At 46.5% G+C, this 22072-nt stretch overlaps 1 protein-coding gene across 1 annotated transcript in view; it reads right to left on the minus strand.

Annotated features, from left to right (window-relative positions):
- The window catches only part of LOC145361834 (sodium channel protein type 8 subunit alpha-like), a 191579-nt gene that overhangs the window by 25033 nt on the left and 144474 nt on the right, over positions 1-22072 (minus strand). The window contains exons 19-21 of the mRNA XM_080217785.1: positions 10115-10235; positions 7691-7845; positions 6650-6823 (exon numbers count right to left, since the gene is read on the minus strand). Coding sequence (XP_080073911.1) covers positions 6650-6823; positions 7691-7845; positions 10115-10235 — 450 coding nt within the window. The remainder of the gene's footprint in view (positions 1-6649; positions 6824-7690; positions 7846-10114; positions 10236-22072) is intronic.

Consider the following 22072-nt stretch of genomic DNA (forward strand, 5'->3'; position numbering starts at 1 on the left):
CAGCTCCCTAACATCAAAGAAAGTCCAAACAGGTCAGACATACTGATGCAGGTTTGACGGAGGTACAGAGAATCAAAGCAGTATCTTTTAATTTCTCAAATACCCCTCTTTGCCCTGGTGAATGCCAACCCTTGCTCATAAAACACAGGGAGGAACAGAAATCCATTTGGTGAGTGCTTCAGCTAGTTCTCAAACGCTCTGAGCACTGAAGACAGTTGCAGAGTTAAGCCACCCTAGGTAGAATGGAGGCCAACATTTGGCCAACACTCCATTGGGAGTGCAGATGCAGCGTTCCAGCTCAACTCAGAATGGACTCCGACAATAATTACTTAAACGAGCTAATTACTGCGATCAGTTAAACCCCAATCCCCAGACACTGGGGGAAGTCAGTCCGTATCGCGGGTCTGTCTTCAGTACTCGAGAGAGGTCTTTAGGACTCAGTTTGCACAGTTGGGAAACAATCATAAGGTCAACTCATTTCTCTCCGTTCAACAAGGCAGGTTGAAACAATTCAAACTCTTCCACAAGGATTACAGATCTAAACAGGAGCGTTCACTCAACACACAAGAGGGATAGGTCTCTGCTACGAGGAAAGGAACTAGACAATCAAATCAGTCTACAGGTTATCGACTTGCTATCATCACCTTCAAGTGAGATGTATGGTTATTGTACCAGGCACCAAAAGGAAAAGTAAGGCTGGTAAGAAGTCCGAGGCCCTGAAAAGGAAGTTAATGAGATCGGTATGTAACATAGTCATTAGTAAGCCTTCATCCAATCAATGCAACTCCAATCAAAGCCACAGGCGGGGGAGGCTAAACTTGGTCGCTGGCCACCATTTGGAATCCCAAAGGGTTTCACGCTCACATCACACTGGCAGCATCCAAAGCGACCATTGGAAACATCCTAGGGCTCAAGCACAAAGTTATTACAAAACCTCACGCGCATAGAGTTTGATGTCATTGAATCTAGATTAATTCGGAGGCACAGCCACACCTAGACAGACCAAAAGTCTGGATTGTCAGCGATATCTTGACCCACTTGAGAAACACGGGACGGGACCGGGCGGGGGGGGGGGGGGGGGGATAGAGGGTAAAATTGGACATGGGATGTAATGAAGGCGCGATCACATGCCTCAGATTCCGATCCAATGAAGACATTGGGGCTGAATGTTGGCGGCATGGGGTGGGGGGCATAAGTGGCAACCGACATAAATGCTGGAATTTTATTGCCTTGACTGCCTGACACACGTAAGATCCCACCCAAGGCCGATGGAGAATGCCATTCTGTGAGCCTCGCCCGTCCCGATTCTGATGTGCCAGTAAAATTCTGGCAAATATTTGTTTGGTGTCCCCACCCATGTCCAATCAGACCCCTGAGATTTGATAGCCTTTGGTATTTGAACATTGGGGAACAGATTCCAACAGTGGTAAGATTGAACCGGAGTTTGATGGTTTACCTGGAGTTTTCTACCAGTCTGGACAATCTACATGGGTGAGGGAATTACTCAAGTGAAGAGACACTCACGGTACTGAACAAAATGGGGGCGAGAGGGGATTGCAAGTATAAAATCCTAACCGTTCCAACATTGAGACAGCAAAACTCAACAACACTGCTGGCATATTCACCAATAAGCCAACAGATAAATGGGAACACCACCACCTGCAAGTTCCCCTCCAAGCCACTCACCATCCTGACTTAGAAATATATCGGCCGTTCCTCCACTGTCGCTGGGTCAAAATCCTGGAACTCCCTCCCTAACAGCACTGTGGGTGTACCTACACCACATGGACTGACTGATGTCCAATAACAATCCTGGAACTCCCTTCCTAACAGCACTGTGGATGTACCTACACCACATGGACTGACTGATGTCCAATAACAATCCTGGAACTCTCTCCCTAACAGCACTGTGGGTGTACCTACACCACAGGGACTGGGGTAATTTAAGAAAGATGTCACCATTGCCTCTGAAGGGCGATCTGGAGTGAGTCAGCAACACCCAGATCCCAAGAGTGAATGAACAGAAACTGCATTGCCAATCTTGTCAGATTAAGCTTCAGCGATGGATTCAGAACGTCAACAGGACGGGGGCATAAAAGGGTTTCTAACTTTGCCAAAGAAATTTCCCATGGCCACCTAACATCTTTTTGAGGGATAACTGGGAGAGCCTGCATTGAAACTCACCCACTTTAGAATGAGAATACTCCTGTGTGTCTGAATAATATGTGTAGTGAGTATGTAACTTTGCCATCTTGTGGACTTTAGTCCCCTAAATGTTAGGGATCCCCTGTTTTGTAAGGCCCTGTGAAACACCTCAACACATTTGATTACATTGTTGTCTGGTATTTGGAATGCATTGGCTTATGTGTGAAGCTCTTTTGAAACAAATGCTATTTTCTAACTCCCTCTGCAAAAAGAACTCTCATGTGACTGTATCAATTAACTCAAGTGCAGTTTCAAAGCATGTCTGACTGCTGGTTTCATTGGTCAGAACATTGAATACAGGAGTTGGGACGTCTTGTTGAAGTTGTACAAGACATTGGTAAGGCCACAGTTGGATTACTGTGTACAGTTCTGGTCACCCTATTATAGAAGGACATTATTAAACTAGAAAGAGTGCAGAAAAGATTTACTAGGATGTTACTGGGACTTGATGGTTTGAGTATAGACTGGGACTTTTTTCTCTGGACCGTAAGAGACTTAGGGGTGATCTTATAGAGGTCTATAAAATAATGAGGGGTATAGATCAGCTAGATAGTCAATATCTTTTCCCAAAGGTAGGGGAGTCTAAAACTAGAGGGCATAGGTTTAAGGTGAGAGGGGAGAGGTACAAAAGTGTCCAGAGGGGCAATTTTTTTCACACAGAGGGTGGTGAGTGTCTGGAACAAGCTGCCAGAGATAGTAGTAGAGGTGGATACAATTTTGTCTTTTAAAAAGCATTTAGATAGTTACATGGGTAAGATGGGTATAGAGGGATATGGGCCAAACGCGGGCAATTGGGTGAGCCTAAGGGTTTAAAAAAAGGAATGGCATGGACAAGTTGGGCTGAAGGACCTGTTTCCATGCTGTAAATCTCTATGACTAGGAATTGTGTGTTTTCCCGTGACTGTCCACTGGGACATTAATGGAAGCTTGGGGCACGTGGGACCAATGACCATTTTTTGACATTCCTCAGGGTTTCTATCAAGCGTCCGCTTAAGTTACAGCAGGGGAACAACAGCACTCCAGGGAAATATTGTCCCCTTGCAAGAATAAACTTCAGGAGGTCTTGTGGTGCAGTGAGGTTAGTGCCCCTGCCTCTGAGCCAGAAGCTCCAGGTTCAAGTCCTACTTGATGGTGAAGAAAATTGCGTTCATAATGCAGGAAAACAGGTTGAGTGTCAATCCATCCAAACACGCCAATGGCTGGTGGTGAGAGTGGGAGAGATTCCTGGTCAACCACGCTTGATGTGGAGTGGCACCCCTCAAGATACAAGTCCCTTACAACAGACTGTTCTGGGGATTACTAGTGGGAAAGTCTGCCTTAGTGCAACCACTAGGTACAGGAAGCGAACTGGAATAAATAAGTGCAGAAAGACAGACTGGCTAAAAATATAGCATGGATTATATATTATCCTTATTACAGAGTCAAAGGCTGTCGGTTCAGACCTCACCTTGGCCACTTGCTTGCAACTGAGGTGAAGTCACGCATTGTGTCGGACAAATAGCTGGTGCAATACCGCTCCTTCCAATGCCACTTGCCTGACAGCAAGAGGTTTTGATGTGGGTATGCCGGCGTTGGACTGGCGTAAACACAGTAAAAAGTCTGACAACACCAGGTTTTAGTCCAACCTATTTATTTGATAATATACTCGCAAGCTTTCGGGTTAGCCCCTTCGTCAGGTGATTCACCTGATGAAGGGGCTAACCTGAAAGCTTGCGAGTATATTATCAAATAAATAGGTTGGACTAAAACCTGGTGTTGTCAGACTTTTTACAGCAAGAGGTTTTGTCAGGGAGAAACAATATCGTCCAGAAATTAGGCCGTGCGCATGACCTCAGCAACCTTTCTAATGGAGGCATTCCTTGCGATTGGGTTGGGACTCGAATTGAAATAGCAAAGGAATTGGACACAAATGTGATAAAAGACATAATGCAGTGTAAGTTTGAGGCTTGCGAGGCTGTAAAACTGCAAGAATACAGTTGGGGAAGTAATGCGTGCAAAATGGGGGTTCTAAACTGGGAAGGAATCCCCATGAGCGGGGAACCATTGTGTATTGTGTGGGCCATTTGTTCTATACTCAGATTAATGTTCAGATTCAAATGAATGGAGCTCAATTTTGAGTACGGGATGGAATAGGCAACTGGTTCAATACGGTGGCGGCCATTTTGTATTGTCACTCAAGACTAACTTTTACTCCAATTTCCATTCTCGGGGAATAACTTGCATTTTGCCTTGCTCATTGAGAGAAATGTCATGGAGTTTTGGTTTGAAACTGTACTGTGCAACCTTAGTACCAAATGATTCGAGGTGAAAGCCCCATCTGTTCGCTACTAATCTATGTAAAGTAACGGTGACATCAGCAGTCTGGACTTTCATAAAATCTCACTCATGGGTTATTCTAGCTTCTAAGACTGTAAAACCTGGAGTGTAGGTTGTATCTGATCTCTTGCTATCTAAAAGTGAGGGAGCCTCCCTGTTGTTTTATTTACCTAAATGGCAACCACAAAACAAGGCAGCAATTTTTATGAAGGTGTGAGTGATATACTGGAATGTATTTTGAAGTTTTACTGGAGTGGCGTTAAGAATATGTACTTTTCTGTTATCCCACAGGAAAATGTACCTGTCAGAACTTCACCGTCGACTGATAGAGGTTTACAAGATTATGAGTGGCATGGACAGAGTAGATAGTCAGATGCTCTTTCCTAGGGTTGAAGTCAAGTACTAGGGGACATAGGTTTAGGGTGCGTGGGGAAAAGTTTAAAGGAGATGTGCGAGGCAAGTTTTTTTACACAGAGGTTGTTGAATGTCTGGAACGCATTGCCCGGTGAGGAGGTGGGAGCGGGTACGATAGTGGCATTTAACGGGGAACTAGACAAATACATGAATAGGATGGGAATGGAAGGATACGGACTCTTAAGTGCATATGGTTTTAGTTTAGGCAGGCATCATGATTGGCGCAGGAGGGTTGAAGGGCCTGTTCCTGTGCTGCACTGTTCTTTGACTATCGCTACGGAAGGAAAACCTCTGGCAGATTTTGAAGAAATTTTTGCACTGAGTAGGCCCGTCCCAGCGTCTTGCCTTATTAAGACTGAAATCTACCACTTGAATCACTGGCAAACGTTTTTCTTTTGACACGTGACATTAAGTCGTCAACACCTTCCTCAGATTCAACATGGCGGCCAGGTTTGAAATGGCCAGTTAGTCATTTTGGAAAAGGTTTGCATATTAAGATCAAGGTGACAATAAAAGAATCCAACGCAGTCAACAGATTTGAACATTTGAAACAAATTCACATCTTTGGTGGCGGAGCACAAAACGCCACGTGGTTGCAATAGCATAAAACAAACTTTATCATTAGTTCACATTTAAATCATTCCAGGAGAGGACACAAGGCAAAGTTGACAGAGTGTAACCTTATAAACCAGGCCTCAATTTTTCTTCAGACACGAGAGAAACAACAAAGCAATTCAATTTCTATATCACTGAAGGCACACATCTTACACTCACTGTGAATGTCTTTGCTGCCACTCTTGTCACGTGTGGTGATTTTGTTGTGAAGCAGTTTGACATTTTTCCAACCACATGAAAACACATGAGCAAAGTAATATGGTGTGCGGGGGGCCCCAGTATTCCAGGTTACTTGTGAGGGAAGAAAGAGTGTGTTCAGGCTTCACTTGGCTGAGTAGGCCTCATGAAGAGAATCCAGCATCAAATGAAGGTTCAGGCCTTCATCACTGTTGCTGTGAAGCGCTTGACCCAACACCCTAACCAATTTCTTCATCAGATTAAGCCCTGCCGTCACCCTTTAGACAGTTCTGGAGGGACTTCAGTGGGTTAGCACTGCTGCCTCACAGCACCAGGGACCCGGGTTCGATTCCCGGCTTGGGTCACTGTCTGGGAGGAGTTTGCACATTCTCCCCGCGTCTGCGTGGGTGACACAGTGGTTAGCACTGCTGCCTCACAGCTCCAGGGACCTGGGTTCGATTCCCGGCTTGGGTCACTGTGCGGAGTTTGCACCTTCTCTGCCGTATCTGTGTGGGTTTCGTCCGGGTGCTCCGGTTTCTTCCCACAGCCTGAAAGACATGCGGGTTAGGGTGCATTCGCAAAATTCACCCTCAGTGTACCTGAATAGGCGCCGGAGTGTGGCAACTGGGGGATTTTCACAGTGACTTCATTGCAGCATTAATGTAAACCTACTTGTGACACTAATAAATAAACTTCACCCGATGTACATTCTTACCCTGAAGCCCACTTTAAATTAGTTGAAGAGACCAATCCATCCTTCTTCCTCCTGGCACACTGTGACAAGATTGGCGCAACAGTTTGCTGCACTTGGATTAAATACAGACTGACTGGCAAGTGAGACCACGCAGCCTGATATTACTATTCCAGGCGTGCCCTCCCCTTGGCAAAAAAAGCAAAGGAGACAAAACGGTTGGATACATACATCCACAATGAGGAAGTCCAGCCAACACCACGCGTTTGTGAAGTATTTTTGAAACCCATAGGCCGTCCACTTCAACAACATCTCAAGGATGAAGATGTACGTGAAGATCTTGTCAGCGTACTCAAGGATGGTCCGGATTGTCTTTCGCTGTTCAATGTAAATATCTTCAAAGGCCTAAAAAGGAATAGGACAATGTTAAAATCACACTGCTGTAGCTATTCCAAAACATTGGAAAATGCACCTTCTTTTGCCAGTGTTTGGTGCCATGAGTGGGCCAGTTATCCTCTGTTTCCTTACCTCATAGCTGCTAGCCGTTAGGGGAGTTGCACAGTGGTTAGCACTGCTGCCTCACAGCCCCAGGGACCCAGGTTTGATTCCCGGTTTGGGTCACTGTCTGTGGAGTCTGCGCGTTCTCCCCGTGTCTGCGTGGGTTTCCTCCGGGTGCTCTGGTTTCCTCCCACACTTCGAAAGACATGCTGGTTAGGGTGCATTGGCCATGCTAAATTCTCCCTCAGTGTACCCGAACAGGAGTGTGGGGGATTTGCACAGCAACTTCATCGCAGTGCTAATGTAAGCCTACTTGTGACACGAGTGTTTTAGGTCTATACTCTGGAATTTAGAAGAATGAGGGCAGATCAAATTGAGGTATACAAGATGATAAACGGTCTGGATAAAGTGGATGTGGAGCGGATGCTTCCTCTTGTGGGACATTCTAGGATGAGAGGTCTTAGGATAAGGGACAGCAAATTTAAAACAGAGTTGAGGAGAAACTACTTCCCCCAAAGGATTGTGAATCTGTGGAATTCACTCCCCCAAAGTGTGGTGGATGCTGGGACAGTGAATACGTTTAAGGAGGAGTTAGACAGATTTTTAATGGGTTGAAGGGTAATGGGGAGAAGGCAGGAAAATGGGGATGAGGAGCATATCAGCCATGGTGGAGTGGACTCGATGGGCTGAATGGCCTAATTCTGCTCCTATAACTTGTGGAATTATGAACAAATCCATTTTACAGAAGGTTAGCCCTACTTCGCAAGGACTTACCAGTGCCCCACTGCTGAGTAGAATCATAAACACGATGAAGGTTTCAAACCAGTTATGTTCCACGATCAGGAAGCAGGTCTTTCTTAATGTCCACCATGGTTTGCCCCAACCTTCTTCAATGCTGACCTGACAACATTTAAACCGTCGCACACAACCTATGGGAAAGACAAAGAGACAGTTCAAAAGGCAGGATCATTGCTAAGTTAATTAGTTCACGCGGAAGTGACACCCAGCGCCATTTTGTCTGAGGGCATCGTGCAATTTCCGAATCCACACCTGTCAGCAACAGTTCCATCCAAGAGAAGGCCATTTTTACCATATCATCAGAGCAGGAGTAGGCCATCTGGCCCCTCAAGCCTGCTCTGCCATTCAATAAGATCATGGCTGAACGTTTCGTGGACTCAGCTCCACTTACCCACCCACTCACCCTTAATTCCTTTGCTGTTCAAAAATTTATTTATCCTTGCCTTAAAAACATTCAATGAGGTAGCCTCAACTGGGCAGGGAATTCCACAGATTCACAACCCTTTGGGTGAAGAAGTTCCTCCTCAACTCAGTCCTAAATCTGCTCCGTCTTATTTTGAGGCCATGCCCCCTAGTTCTAGTTTCACACTCCAGTGGAAACAACTTCCCTGCTTCTGTCTTATCTATTTCCTTCACAGTCTTATATGTTTCCATAAGATCTCCCCTCATTCTTCTGAATTCCAATGAGTATAACCCCAGTCTACTCAGTCTCACCTCATAATCCAACCCTCTCAACTCCGGAATCAACCTAGTGAATCTCCTCTGCACCCCGTCCAGTGCCAGTATATCCTTTCTCAAGTAAGGAGACCTAAACTGTACACAGTACTCCAGGTGTGGCCTCACCAGCACCTTATACAGCTGCAACATAAAATCCCTGTTCAATAGAATTGTCCCTTGCTGATTAATTTCAATTTGCCTCCTCTCCCTCTCCCCCGATCTTTTTTTAAATTCATTCGTGGGACTTGGGCATCGCTGGCTGGGCCAGTATTTATTGCCCATCCATAGCTTCCCCAGGGCAGTGGAGAGTCAACCACATTGCTGTGGCTCTGGAGTCACATGTAGGCCAGACCGGGTAAGGACGGCAGATTTCCTTCCCTAAAGGACATTAGTGAACCAGATGGGATTTTCTGACAATGGGTCATCAGCAGATTCTTAATTCCAGATTTTTTTTATTGAATTCAAATTTCACCATCTGTTGTGGCGGGATTCAAACCCAGGTCCCCAGAACATTAACTGAGTTTCTGCATTAGTAATCTGGCGATAATACCACTATGCCATATCCTTACATCTGAACAATACTTAAACACGACAAGTTTCAATTCTTAACTGCTAACTTATCTCTAGTAGTTCCAATTTAAGCAATATTCCTCTTATAGACTTAAATTCCTCTTTAAAATCAGTTAGCAACACACAGGCTGACGTGCTTGTACTTGTTAAGAGTCCCTAGAATCTTTTGAACACCTCTAGAGAGAGAGACAGATTTTTTCAGACAGAGAGAACAACACCACTTTCAAACAGCTCCGGTCAGCAGCTGCTCTTGGTTTTAACAATGAAACTAAAACATTGTCTTTCCTGCAAGCTTAGTCCTCACATTAATCACATACCGCTGTCTCTTATCAATCACCTAATTCAAACCCTACAAAAAGGGATACCTAAGTAAACAAAAATGCATTCACTCAGATTAAAACAAAAACATCCCTCGCTAAAATCACTCATTAGCCTGCATTTTCAGCATGCGAGTGCCTGGTGCAGATAAATTGACACCATGTAAAACAGCTGGATTTTAAACATACCCCTTACAGAAAACATATTATAAATACATTTGTTCAAGGCACAGTATCACCACCCAATCTAATCACCTCCTCAAGTATTTAACTGCAATTAAGTATTGCACTGAGAAAACTTCCTTACAAATTATTTCATGCTTATTAAACTCATGAAACAGCATTTGCCAACTACGAGCTCACTACGCCTATGAAATAATGGCTGAACCATCAAGACATGGGATGGGATTTTCCAGCCCCCCCCCCCCCCCCCCACCCTGCCTATGACATATTTTCCAGTGGCGGCAGTGGCTTGCAATTGGCCACTGGTGGGATCTTCCAGTCCTGCCTGGTGGGATCTTCCAGTCCTGCTGATGTCTACGGTGTTATGTGTGGCTCACCCATCCCAGCACTGGGGAGTGTTGCCATGCTGGGGATGGGAGAAGGATGGTCATCTTCAGTGGGACTGGAAGATCCTGCTGGCAGAAAGGACTGGAAAATCCCACCCAATATCTATTCTTTGTATTTAATAAAGCACCCTGAAAGTGAGACGAGTGTAACCCAAGCTACCCAAACCAACTCATCTCTCTCTGTCATGCCAATCGCGATGTTACCAAGTCATGCACCCGGGCCTTACCATCAGTGAAGCACGCTTCCGGGTCCAGGTACTCTTCAGGCTGTTCGACTGGGGGTCCCTCTTCTCCTTCTGGCTTGATATCGATCGTGCTTCCTTCTGACGAGCTGGTGTCATCCAGTTTCTGCAAGATGGCGAGACAAGCAAAAGATTGGCAACTTCATCACTATCGCGGATGGGCTAGATGTTACTGGGTCAAGTGTAGGCAGAGATAGCGTGGGTCGCATATCATTAGCGTGCCTTGTTCAGCAGTGCGTCGCACAGCTCTTTGGATTTTAGCCGCGCGGTACTGGAATGAGGCACAAGGGGCAATGGATTACAGAGCATGGGATTTCATTTAAACCACAGTAGGATCTTAGGGAGCAGCATGGAACAGAGGGACCTTGGCGTTCAGGTGTGCAGTTATCTTAAGGTGGAGTCACAGGTTGATAGGGCAGTGAAGAAGGCTTTTGGCATGCTGGCTTTCATCCATCAGGGCATTGAGTTTAGAAGTTGGGAATCCTACAGTGCAGAAGGAGGCCATTCAGCCCACCGTGTCTGCACCACAATCCCACCCAGGCCTTATCCCCACAACCCCACATATTTGCCCTGCTAATCTCTCTGACACAATTTCTCATGGCCAATCTAGTATATAAGAGCAGGGATGTACTTCTGAGGCCATATAAGGCTCTGGTCAGACCCCATTTGGAGTATTGTGAGCAATTTTGGGTACCGTATCTGAGGAAGGATGTGCTGGCCTTGGAAAGGGTCCAGAGGAGGTTCACAAGAATGATCCCTGGAATGAAGAGCTTGTCATATAAGGAACGGTTGAGGATTCTAGGTCTGTACTGGTTGGAGTTTAGAAGGATGAGGGGGGATCTTATTGAAACTTACAGGATACTGCGAGGCCTGGATAGAGTGGACGTGGAGATGTTTCCACTAGTAGGAAAAACTAGAACCAGAGGGAACAGCCTCAGGCTAAAGGGACAATCCTTTAAAACAGAGATGAGAGGGAATTTCTTCAGCCAGAGGGTGGTGAATCTGTGGAACTCTTTACTGCAGAAGGTTGTGGAGGCCAGGTCATTGAGTGTCTTTAAGACAGAGATAGCTAGGTTCTTGATTAATAAGGGGATCAGAGGTTATGGGGAAAAGGCAGGAGAACGGGGATGAGAAAAATATCAGCCATGATTGAATGGCAGAGCAGATTCAATGGGCTGAGTCTTATGGTCTTATCAACATAACCCACACATCTTTGGAGTGTGGGAAGAAACCGGAGCACCCAGAGGAAACCCACGCAGACACGGGGAGAACATGCAGACTCCACACAGACAGTGACCCAAGGCCAGAATTGAACCCAGGTCCCTGGCGCTGTGAGGCAGCAGTGCTAACTACTGTGCTACCGTGCCACCCAAAGTTATGTTGTACAGGATGTTGGTGGGGTCCGCACCTGGAGTATTCTGTTCAGTTTTGGTCGCCTTGCTGTAGGAAAGATGTTGTTGAACTGGAGAGAGTGCAGAGGAGATTTACAAGGATGTTGCCAGGACTAAAGGGACTGAGTTAGGGGGAGAGATTGGAAACACTAGGACTTTTTCCTTTGTAGCGTAGGAGACTGAGGGTTGATCTTAGAGGTGCATAAGATCATGAGAGGCATAGATAGAGTGAATGCACTCAGTCTTTTCCCCAGGGTTGGGGAATCGAGAACTAGACGCCATAGGTTTAAGCTAAGAGGGGAAAGAATTTATGGGAATCTGAGGAGCAACTTTTGTTAGACGGAGGGTGGTATGTATTTTTTTTATTTAAAGTTTAATTTTTATTTATTGATTCGTCACAAGTAAGGCTTACATTAACACTGCAATGACGTTACTGTGAAAATCCCCTGCATGTCGATTGAGCTGCTGGAGGAAGTGGGGAGGCAGGGACATCAAAGAACAAAGAACATTACAGCACAGGAAACAGGCCCTTCGGCCCTCCAAGCCTGTGCCGCTCATTGGTCCAACCATTCGTTTGTATCCCTCCATTCCCAGTCTGCTCATGTGACTATCCAGGTAAGTCTTAAATGATCCCAGCGTGTCCGCCTCCACCATCCTACTTGGCAGTGCATTCCAGGCCCCCACCACCCTCTGTGTAAAAAACGTCCCTCTGATATCTGAGTTATACCTCGCCCCCCTCACCTTGAGCCCGTGACCCCTCGTGATCGTCACCTCCGACCTGGGAAAAAGCTTCCCACTGTTCACCCTATCTATACCCTTCATAATTTTGTACACCTCTATTAGGTCTCCCCTCATTCTCCAACTTTCCAGGGAGAACAGCCCCAGTTTACCCAATCTCTCCTCATAGCTAAGACCCTCCATACCAGACAACATCCTGGTAAACCTCCTCTGCACTCTCTCTAAAGCCTCCGCGTCCTTCTGGTAGTGTGGCGACCAGAACTGGACGCAGTACTCCAAATGCGGCCTAACCAATGTTCTATACAGCTGCAACATCAGACTCCAGTTTTTATACTCCATACCCTGTCCTATAAAGGCAAGCATGCCACATGCCTTCTTCACCACCTTCTCCACCTGCCTTCAAGGATTTGTGGACTTGCATCAAGAGGCATTTGGACAGGTCCATGGATAGGAAAAATTTCGAGGGATATGGGCCAAATGCCGGCAAATGGGGTTAGTTTAGATGGGCTTTTTCGTCAGCATGGACCAGTTTGGGCCGAAGGGCCTCTCTCCATGCCGTAGACGCTACGATTCTGTGGTAACCAAAGGAAAGAGTGTGGGAAAAATGAAAATTCATTCCCGAACGGTGGGTAGGATTTTCCGGCTGCCAAGATTGGAAAATCCCGCCTGAGGTCAACGGACCTTTGTATGGTCTGTGCCTACGATTCCCAAGACGGGCGGGACAGGAACATTTTGCCCTGGGGAACTATTTGTCAGCGCAACGGGGGTAACAAACACATTCAGGATGCTCCGACAGGAGCAGAGGATGCTGGCAGCATCCGTAAGGAGACAGGACGCAGAGTTAACATTTCGAGTCCTTTTGATTCTTCATCAGAAATGAAGAGAGGGAGAAATTGTGTTGGATATTAAACGGTAGCTGTGAGGGATTGCAACAAAATGCAGCAACCTTCAGAACAAGAGACAGATAGCCTGTCGTGGGAGGGGGAGGGAAGGAGGGATTTTTCATTGAGGCAATAAATGCACATTCTCCTGCTCTTCAACTCTGAGCAAGAGTCAAACAAACTCGAAATGCTGGCTCTATTCTCTATCCACAGATGCTGCCGGATTTTCCAGCATCCTCTGCCCTTGTGTCAGGTTCCAGCACCTGCAGTATTTTGCTTATCCCAGGAGGCCACGTGGTTTCAGTTGTGATGGACGGTCGATATAGTGTGATGTAAAAAGCAATGCTGTTGGGTGCGACAGGCTTAACTGACCAGAGATTGTGCCCTGCCCATCACTGTAGTGTACGTTTGAGATTTTCTTTGCAGTTTTAGGAACAACTGGCATATGAGGATAACCTACTGATGCTTTTGCTGCTTACCCTGCACACTATACAACATTGAAACATACAAACTAGGAGCAGGAGGAGGCCATTCGGCCCTTCGAGCCTGCTCCGTCATTCATCACGATCATGGCTGATCATCCAACTCAATACCTGGTCTCCCCTTCCCCGCAATATCCTTTGATCCCCTTCACCCCAAGAGCTACATCTAATTCCTTCTTGAAAATATTCAGACCGGAATCTTATCCCCGTTCATGCCGGCAGGAGATTCAACTGGCCGCCAAATTTTCCGACCTCGCTGCGGTGGGATCGTGGTGTGAATGACCAATAAGATCACACCCTCAATGTTTTGGCATCAACTACTTCCTGTGGTAATGAATTCCACAGGCTCACCAGGTGAAGAAATGTCTCCTCATCTCCGTCCTAAATGGTCTACCCCAGATCCTCAGACTGTGACCCCTGGTTCTGGACTCCCCCCACCATCGGGAACCCCCTCCCTGCATCTACCCTGTCTAATCCTGTTAGAGTGTTATAAGTCTCTATGAGATTCCCCCCTCATTCTTCTGAACTCCAGCGAATATAATCCTCACCTCGTCAATCTTTCCTCATACATCAGTCCCGCCTGGTAAACTTTTGCTGCACTCCCTCGAGAGCAAGAACATCCTTCCTCAGAAAAGGAGACCAAAACTGCACACAATATTCTAGGTGTGGCCTGTAAAATTGCAGCAAGACATCCCTAGTCCTGTACTTGAATCCCCTGGCTACCTCAACTTCCTCAACGGAAACATAGACCAAAGTCATACCGAGATCTCGTTCATATGTTCATAAACTGAGATTTGGGAAGGAGAGATGTCGCAATGGAAAGGGACATTACTAAGTGTGGTTCTGAGGTCGGTACAGGATATAGAGGTTGCCATTCTATTCTGTCACCTCTGTTTACTCTGATAGAGGTTAACTTCTTGCCTTTACGCTCCTTCCTGAAGTTAAAGAGGCCTTGAGCTACAATGCAATATTTCATTGATGGCATCGTTCTACCAACTCACATGTTCAGGATTACAACTCAAATAAATAATCCCTTTTCACTGATGGACAACAAGAACCCTGGTCTGAACTTCAGGCAGGTAAGTAGCAGTGTGAGTTAGCTCCTCCAAGAATAAAGCCCAGGTTAGTTTAATTCCCAGGTATCATTTCAATCCCTCTAGGGAACAGCTGGGAAACTGGAAGTCCCCAGTTGCAATTGTAAAAGGGTGGCACGGTGGCATAGTGGTTAGCACTGCTGCCTCACAGCGCCAGAGACCTGCGTTCAATTCCAGCCATCTGTGTGAAGTTTGCACGTTCTCCCCATGTCTGCATGGGCTTCCTCCAGGTGCTCTGGTTTCCTCCCACGGTCCAAAGATGTGGGGGTTAGGTGGATTGGCCATGCTAAATTGTCCCTTAGAGTCCAAAGATGTGCAGGTTAGGTGGATTGGTGAGGTAAATATGTGGGGTTACAGGGGTAAGGCATAGGGTGAGTCTGGGTAAGATGCTGTCAGAGGGTTGGTGCAGACTCAACGGACTGAATGGCCACTTTCTGCATTGTAGGGTTTCTATGACTCTAAGGCCTGAGTGGAGTCTTTCCGGTCATGAAATTCCTGAATCCGTTCAACATTCTCCTTGGGAAACTCCACTAAGAAAGGCACAACATAAATCAAGATTTTATTTTGTCTTCATGACAAGTTGTTCAGCAAATCTATCAGTTGCCTCGCAAAGGTGCAGAGTCAGTTAAGCAACAAAGTCAAACATCGCTGACTAGGAATTGTGTGTTTTTCCATGACTGCCCACTGGGGCATTAATGGAAGCTCGGGACACATGGTATAAATGGCCATTCTTTGGCATTCTATCAAACGTCCACTGAAGCTACAGCAGGGGAGCGACAGCGCTCCAGGGAAATATTGACCTCTTGCAAGAATAAACTTCAGGAGGTTTTGTGGTGCAGTGAGGTTAGCATCCCTGCCTCTGAGCCAGAAGCTCTGGTTCAGGTCCCACCCCATGACTTGATGTCCAAGGAAGGTGCGTTCATAACGTGGCCAAACAGGTTGAGTATCCACCTGCAAATCCTTCCAAACACGCCAATGCTGGCAGTGAGAGTGGGTGAGACTCCTGGTCAACCACGCTTGGTGTGGAGTGGCGCCCCTCAAACTATAAGCTCCTAACGACAGACTAGCGACTGGTTCTGGGAATTACTAGCTACAGAAACAGATGAAAGTTTGCCTTAGTGCAACAACTAGATGCAGGAAGAGAACTGGAAGAACATAGGAGGCAATGGCCTAGTGGTATTAGCGCTGGACTATTAATCCAGAAACTCAGCTAATGTTCTGGAGACCCAGGTTCGAATCCCAAAACGGCAGATGTTGGAATTTGAATTCAATTTAAAAAAATCTGGAATTAACAATCTACTGATGACCATGAAACCATTGTCAGAAAAACCCATCTGGTTCATTAATGTCCTTTAGGGAAGGAAATCTGCCATCCTTACCCAGCCTGGCCTACATGTGACTCCAGAGCCACAGCAATGTGGTTGACTCTCAGCTGCCCTCGGGTAACTAGGGATGGGCAATAAATGCTGGCCAGCCAGTGATACCCGTGTCCCATGAATGAATAAAAAGAAAAATCAACTTGAACTAAAATCTTTTTCAGGAAGATAATTATCCCAGCCCATCCAAATTGTTAGTAAAACAAAACAAGGTCGGAATGATTTTGGTGATATTGCTAAGATGACAATGGATGAGAATAAGAGTGCTGAGTTGCTCACTGCTTGTGCTGTTCTGAACATTGAGACACTTTCTTCCACCTTCTTCCATTGGGAAAAAGACACAAAAGTCTGAGGACACATACCACCCGAGTCAAGAACAGCTTCTTCCCTGCTGCCATCAAACTTTTGAATGGACCTACCTCGCATTTAGCTGATCTTTTTCTACACCCTAGCTATGACTAATACTACATTCTGCATTCTGTCCTTTCCTTCTCCCCTATGTACCCTATGAACAGTATGCTTTGTCTGTATAATGCGCAAGAAACAATACCTTTCACTGTATCCCAGTACATGTGACAATAACAAATCACACATTAAGCTGATCTTTCTCTACACCATAGCTATGACTGTAATACTACATTCTGCACCCTCTCCTTTCCTTCTCCCCAATGTACTCTATGAACGGTATGCCTTGTCTGTATAGCGCGCAAGAAAGAATACTTTTCACTGTATCCCAATACATGTGACAATAATAAATCAAATTAAATATTAAGTTGATCTTTCTCCACACTCTAGCTATGACTGTAACACTACATTCTGCAACCTCTTCTTTTCTTCTCCCTATGTACTCTAAGAACGGTGTGCTTTGTCTGTATAGCGCGCAAAAAACAATACTTTTCACTGTATCCCAATACATGTGACAATAATAAATCAAATCAAATCAAAATCAAAATTTGGCAAGCTAAAGAAATTCTCTGTGTTCATCAGTGGCTTGCAAGTGGTTCAAGATGAAAAACATAGCAGCTGATCTTATCTCAGAATCACAGGGAGGGGTTTTCTAGCTCTTTCCGCTGGCAGAATCTTCCAGTCCCATCAAAGTCTATCCTCCATGCCCCCCCATGCACACCCTCTAATATTCTTCTTTGTCAAAACGCTCAGAACCCACCTTTTTCTCTGTTAGGTTCGCTTGGTCTCCTGCAATTATGATTCATTGTAGGACTTCCCGCCACCCCTCCCACATCCCTTCCACAGCCAGTTCTGTGGCAGCCATTTGCCCTGCCACTGTCAATGGGGTTCCCCATTGTTTACAGCCTCCATACAATGCAGAATCCATGTTGGTGGGGGAAGGGAGGAATTCTATTGGCAGACTGGAGGATCTCGCCAGCGGAAAGGACCAGAAAATGTCGACACAACCTTACTAAATAAGACCATGAGATGTCGGAGCAGAATGAGGCCATTAGGCCCATCGAGTCTGCTCCGCTACGGCTGGTAAGTTTCTCATCCCCATTCTCCCACCTTTTCCCTGTAACCTTTGATCCGCTTATTAATCAAGAATCTATCTATCTCTGTCTTAAAGACACTCAATGACCTGGCCTCCTCTGTGGCAATGAATTCCACAGATTCACCACCCTCTGGCTGAAGAAATTCCTTCTCATCTCTGTTTTAAAGGATCGTCCCTTTAGCCTGAGGTTGTGCCCTCTGGTTTTGATTTTTCCTACGAGTGGAAACATCCTCTCCACATTCACTCTATCCAGGCCTCGCAGTATCCTGTGAGTTTCAGTAAGATCCCCCCTCATCCTTCTAAATTCCAACGAGTCCAGACCCAGAGTCCTTAACCATTCCTCACACGACACCCTCTTCATTCCAGGGATCATTCTTGTGAACCTCCTCTGGACCCTTTCCAAGGCCAACACATCCTTCCTCAGATAGGGGGCCCAAAACTGCTCACAATACTCCAGTCTGACCAGAGCTTTATACAGCCTCAGAAGTACATCCCTGTTCTTGTATTCTAACCCTCTCGACATGAATGCTAACATTGCATTTGCCTTCCTAACTGCTGACTGAACCTACACGTTAGTCTTAAGAGAATCTTGAACAAGGACTCCCAAGTCCCTTTGCCCTTCCAATTTCTAAATTCTCTCCCTGTTTAGAAAATGCCTTGCAAATCATTCACAAATTTCCTGCTCACTGCAAGGGGGTGCTTTCGGACTGCTCATAAGCTTAAATCCTTAGCTTCCAATGTTGTTATTTTGTTTGCAATCACCCCTCTTCCCATTCATCCTTCCTTTCAATTTGATTCCCGATGGTATTGAGCTTCCAGTCCTGACCCAGCAGTTGCCAATTGTTGCACTTATTGGGTCATGTTTTGTTATTCGAACCAATTGGGTACAGTGTTGCCCTGGAGTCTCTCAGCTGGATTTCCACGGAGCACGGTGGCACAGTGGTTAGCACTGCTGCCTCACAGCGCCAGGGACCCAGGTTCGATTCCTGGCTCGGATCACTATCTGTGTGGCATCTGCACATTCCATAGAATCCCTACAGTGCAGAAGGAGGCCATTCGGCCCACCGAGTCTGCACCGACCATAATCCCAGGCCCTGTTCCCGTAACCCCACATATTTACTCTGCTAATCCCCCTGACACTAGGATCAATTTCGCATGGCCAATCAACCGAACCTGCACGTCTTTGGACTGTGGGAGAAAACCGGAGCATCTGGAGGAAACCCACGCAGACACGGGGAGAACGTGCAAACTCCACACAGACAGTGACCCGAGGCCAGTATTGAACCTGGGTTCCTGGTGCTGTGAGGCAGCAGTGCTAACCACTGTGCCACCGTGCCAGTATCTGCATGGGTTTCCTCTGGGTGCTCCAGTTTCCTCCCACAGTCTGAAAGATGTGTTGGTTAGCTGGATTGGCCATGCTAAATTCTCCCTCAGTGTACATGAAGAGTGGCTGGACTGTGGCGATTCAGGGTTTTTCACAGTAACTACATTGCAGTGTTAATGTAACTTGCGAATAATAAATTAACTTTAAACTTTATGCCGCAGCTATTTGAAAATGGTGGGCAGGAACTGATCCTGAGATTCCCACTGCCAGCAGTTTTCTCTGGTGTTGGATAAGGGCGCAGGAAGCAAGCACACAGCCTGCACTCCCAACCTGGAGTGAACCATAGTGTGGATTCAAAGGCCCTAGCCAATGTTCCCCATCTGCCTTCCATAGCTCCTTGTACCCAACCATGCCAGCCCCAGAGACTACCCTGGTACTGCCCCAACTCAGTGACCCTCGTCACTCACCATGGTGCCTCATACTCTCCATGCCAACTCAATGCCAGTTCATGCCCCTTCCATGCACATCCACCCAGTTGAAAATACCCATGGCTCCTGCTCTGACCAAGACCGCAAGAAACTACAAAGGGTCGTGAATGTAGCCCAGTCCATCACACAAATCAGCCTTCCATCCATTGACTCTGTCTACACTTCCCACTGCCTCGGGAAAAGCAACAGCATAATTAAGGACCCCCACACACTCCAGACATTCTCTTCCACCTTCTTCTGTCAGGATAAAGATACAAAAGTCATACCAACCGACTCAAGAATAGGTTCTTCCTTGCTGCCATCAGGCTTTTGAATGAACCTACCTTATATTAAGCTGATCTTTCTCTACACCCTAGCTATGACTACAGCTAACACTATACTCTGCACTCTCTCCTTTCCTTCTCCCCTATGTACTCTACGAATGGTATGCTTTGTCTGTATAATGCACAAGAAACAATACTTTTCATTGTATCCCAAAACATGTGACAATAATAAATCAAATATTAAGTTGATCTTTCTCTGCACCCTAGCTGTGACTGTAACACTACATTCTGCACCCTCTCCTTTCCTTCTCCCCTATGTACTCAATGAACAGCATGCCATATAGTGTGCAAGAAACCATGCTTTTCATTGCATTTTTTGATTCATTCATGGGATATGGGCATAGCTGGCTGGGCCAGCATTTATTGCCCATCCCTAATTGCCTTTGAAACTGAGTGGCTTGCGAGGCCATTTCAGAGGGCAGTTGAGAGTCAACCACATTTCTGTGGCTCTGGAGTCACATGTAGGCCAGACCAGGTAAGGACGGCAGATTTCCTTCCCTAAAGGGCATTAGTGAACCAGATGGGTTTTTTCGACAATGGTTTCATCAGTAGATTCTTAATTCCAGATTTTTTTTATTGAATTCAGATTCCACCATCTGCTGTGGCAGGATTCAAACCCGGGTCCCCTGAGCATTAGCTGAGTTGTTGGTTTAATAGTCTAGTGCTAATACCGTGAAGCTATCGCCTCCCCGAGTGACTATTAATGCATCCCAATACACGTGACAAAAATGAACCAAATCAAAGCAATGTGCATCAGAATAACAGTGGCAAGTGTGGAATTGTTGAGAAAAAAGAACATCCAATCAGAAGTGTTCTTTGCAAAGAAAGAAAGTGCCCCAGAATCTTCCAAAATTGTCAGACAGACCAATAAAGTATCCATAACCAAGGCTTTACCCACTCTCCATCCCTTAATCATGTCCAAATAAACACTGAGACATTGACAAAAGAGAGCGCAGAAAAAAAATAACTTATTATAACCAGTTAAAGCTGTCAATCAAGCAAAGTCACTCAGCAAAACAGAATCTCATGCTTTCATTGGTCTGGTCTCTCAGCCCCACGTGTGTGATGAGGACACCCTGATTATACCCAGTTGGGCCCGGGACATTTGTATGTGGTTTGGTGTAGCATGGTGATGTTAGTTAATTGGGGAACATCTCATTAGTAAAGCTCATTCCTGCATCAGAACTTGTCCAGAGGTCCAAAGGATCACCCTGACCCTAGCTATACTCAGAGTCCCCTCATCTCCCTTTCACTGCACTGGCTATCACGTGCCAACCCCTTGATTCTCTTACTGATTAAAAATCTGTTTTCCTCAGCCTTGAACATACTTAACGACCCAGCCTCTACAGCCCTCTGCGGTAAAAAATTCCACAGATTCACTCTCCTCAGAGAAGGAATTCCTCCTCATCTCTGTCTTCAATGTCTTACTCCGAGATGCTGCCCCCTGGTCCCAGACTGTCCCACAAGGGTAAACCCTGAGAACTTTGCCTGCAGGCTCCTAAAGTCAGGATTCAGGGGAGGGGGTTGTGGTGGTGGTAAGGGCTGGTTGTTTGAGGGGTCCCCCAGAGCCTGATCAAGGGACATAGCATCGGGACGGGTTGGGGGGTGGGATGCTGACAACCACCCTCCTGCCCACAATGCCAACTCTCCTCCACCCCCTGTACCCCCTTGAGCCCTATCCTGCTGCCAGCTCCCTGCCTACACCCTGAATCCTTGTGCCCCTTCAATTCGATGCTTCAGGTGGGCACTGTGCTGGCAGCTGCCTCTCTGGTGCTGTTACTGAGCACGCAAGAGCTGTCAGCCTCTGATTGGCTGGCAGCTTTTGGTGGGTGGGTCTTCCAGCCAAAGTCTCCTTGCTTGCTGCGGGATTGGAGAGGGTGCAGGGGAGGGATTTGGGAAGAGGCTTAACACTTGCCAATTAAGTGCCCGAGTGGCACAGGATGCAACAGGCCTTCCCAATGTGGGGCAAAGCTCAATGGCCCTCCAGCCAGTGGCTGGGATTGCCATGGTCTCCAAAAGATTCAGCCCATGGAGCCTGGGATTGCACAACCTGAAGCCGTTTTGTCATCTGAAGGCTGTTCTCTGGTAAATTTGGCTCAATTCATTCACGTTGGCCAGTTTAGGATTGACAGCAAAGTTCCTGGCGGCTTGGTTGTATGTGGCCTGTGGTGTGCAGGCCCTCAGCAATGGGCGGCACGGTGGCACAGTGGTTAGCACTGTGGCCTCACAGCGCCAGAGACCTGGGTTTGATTCCTGGCTTGGGTCACTGTCTGTGTGGAGACTGCACATACTCCCTGTGTCTGTGTGGGTTTCCTCCGGGTGTTCTGGTTTCCTCCCACAGCCCA

The sequence above is a fragment of the Carcharhinus amblyrhynchos genome, chromosome X, assembly GCF_965287045.1.
Source record: "Carcharhinus amblyrhynchos chromosome X, sCarAmb.v2.hapA, whole genome shotgun sequence".
NCBI classification, from domain to species: Eukaryota; Metazoa; Chordata; class Chondrichthyes; order Carcharhiniformes; family Carcharhinidae; genus Carcharhinus; species Carcharhinus amblyrhynchos.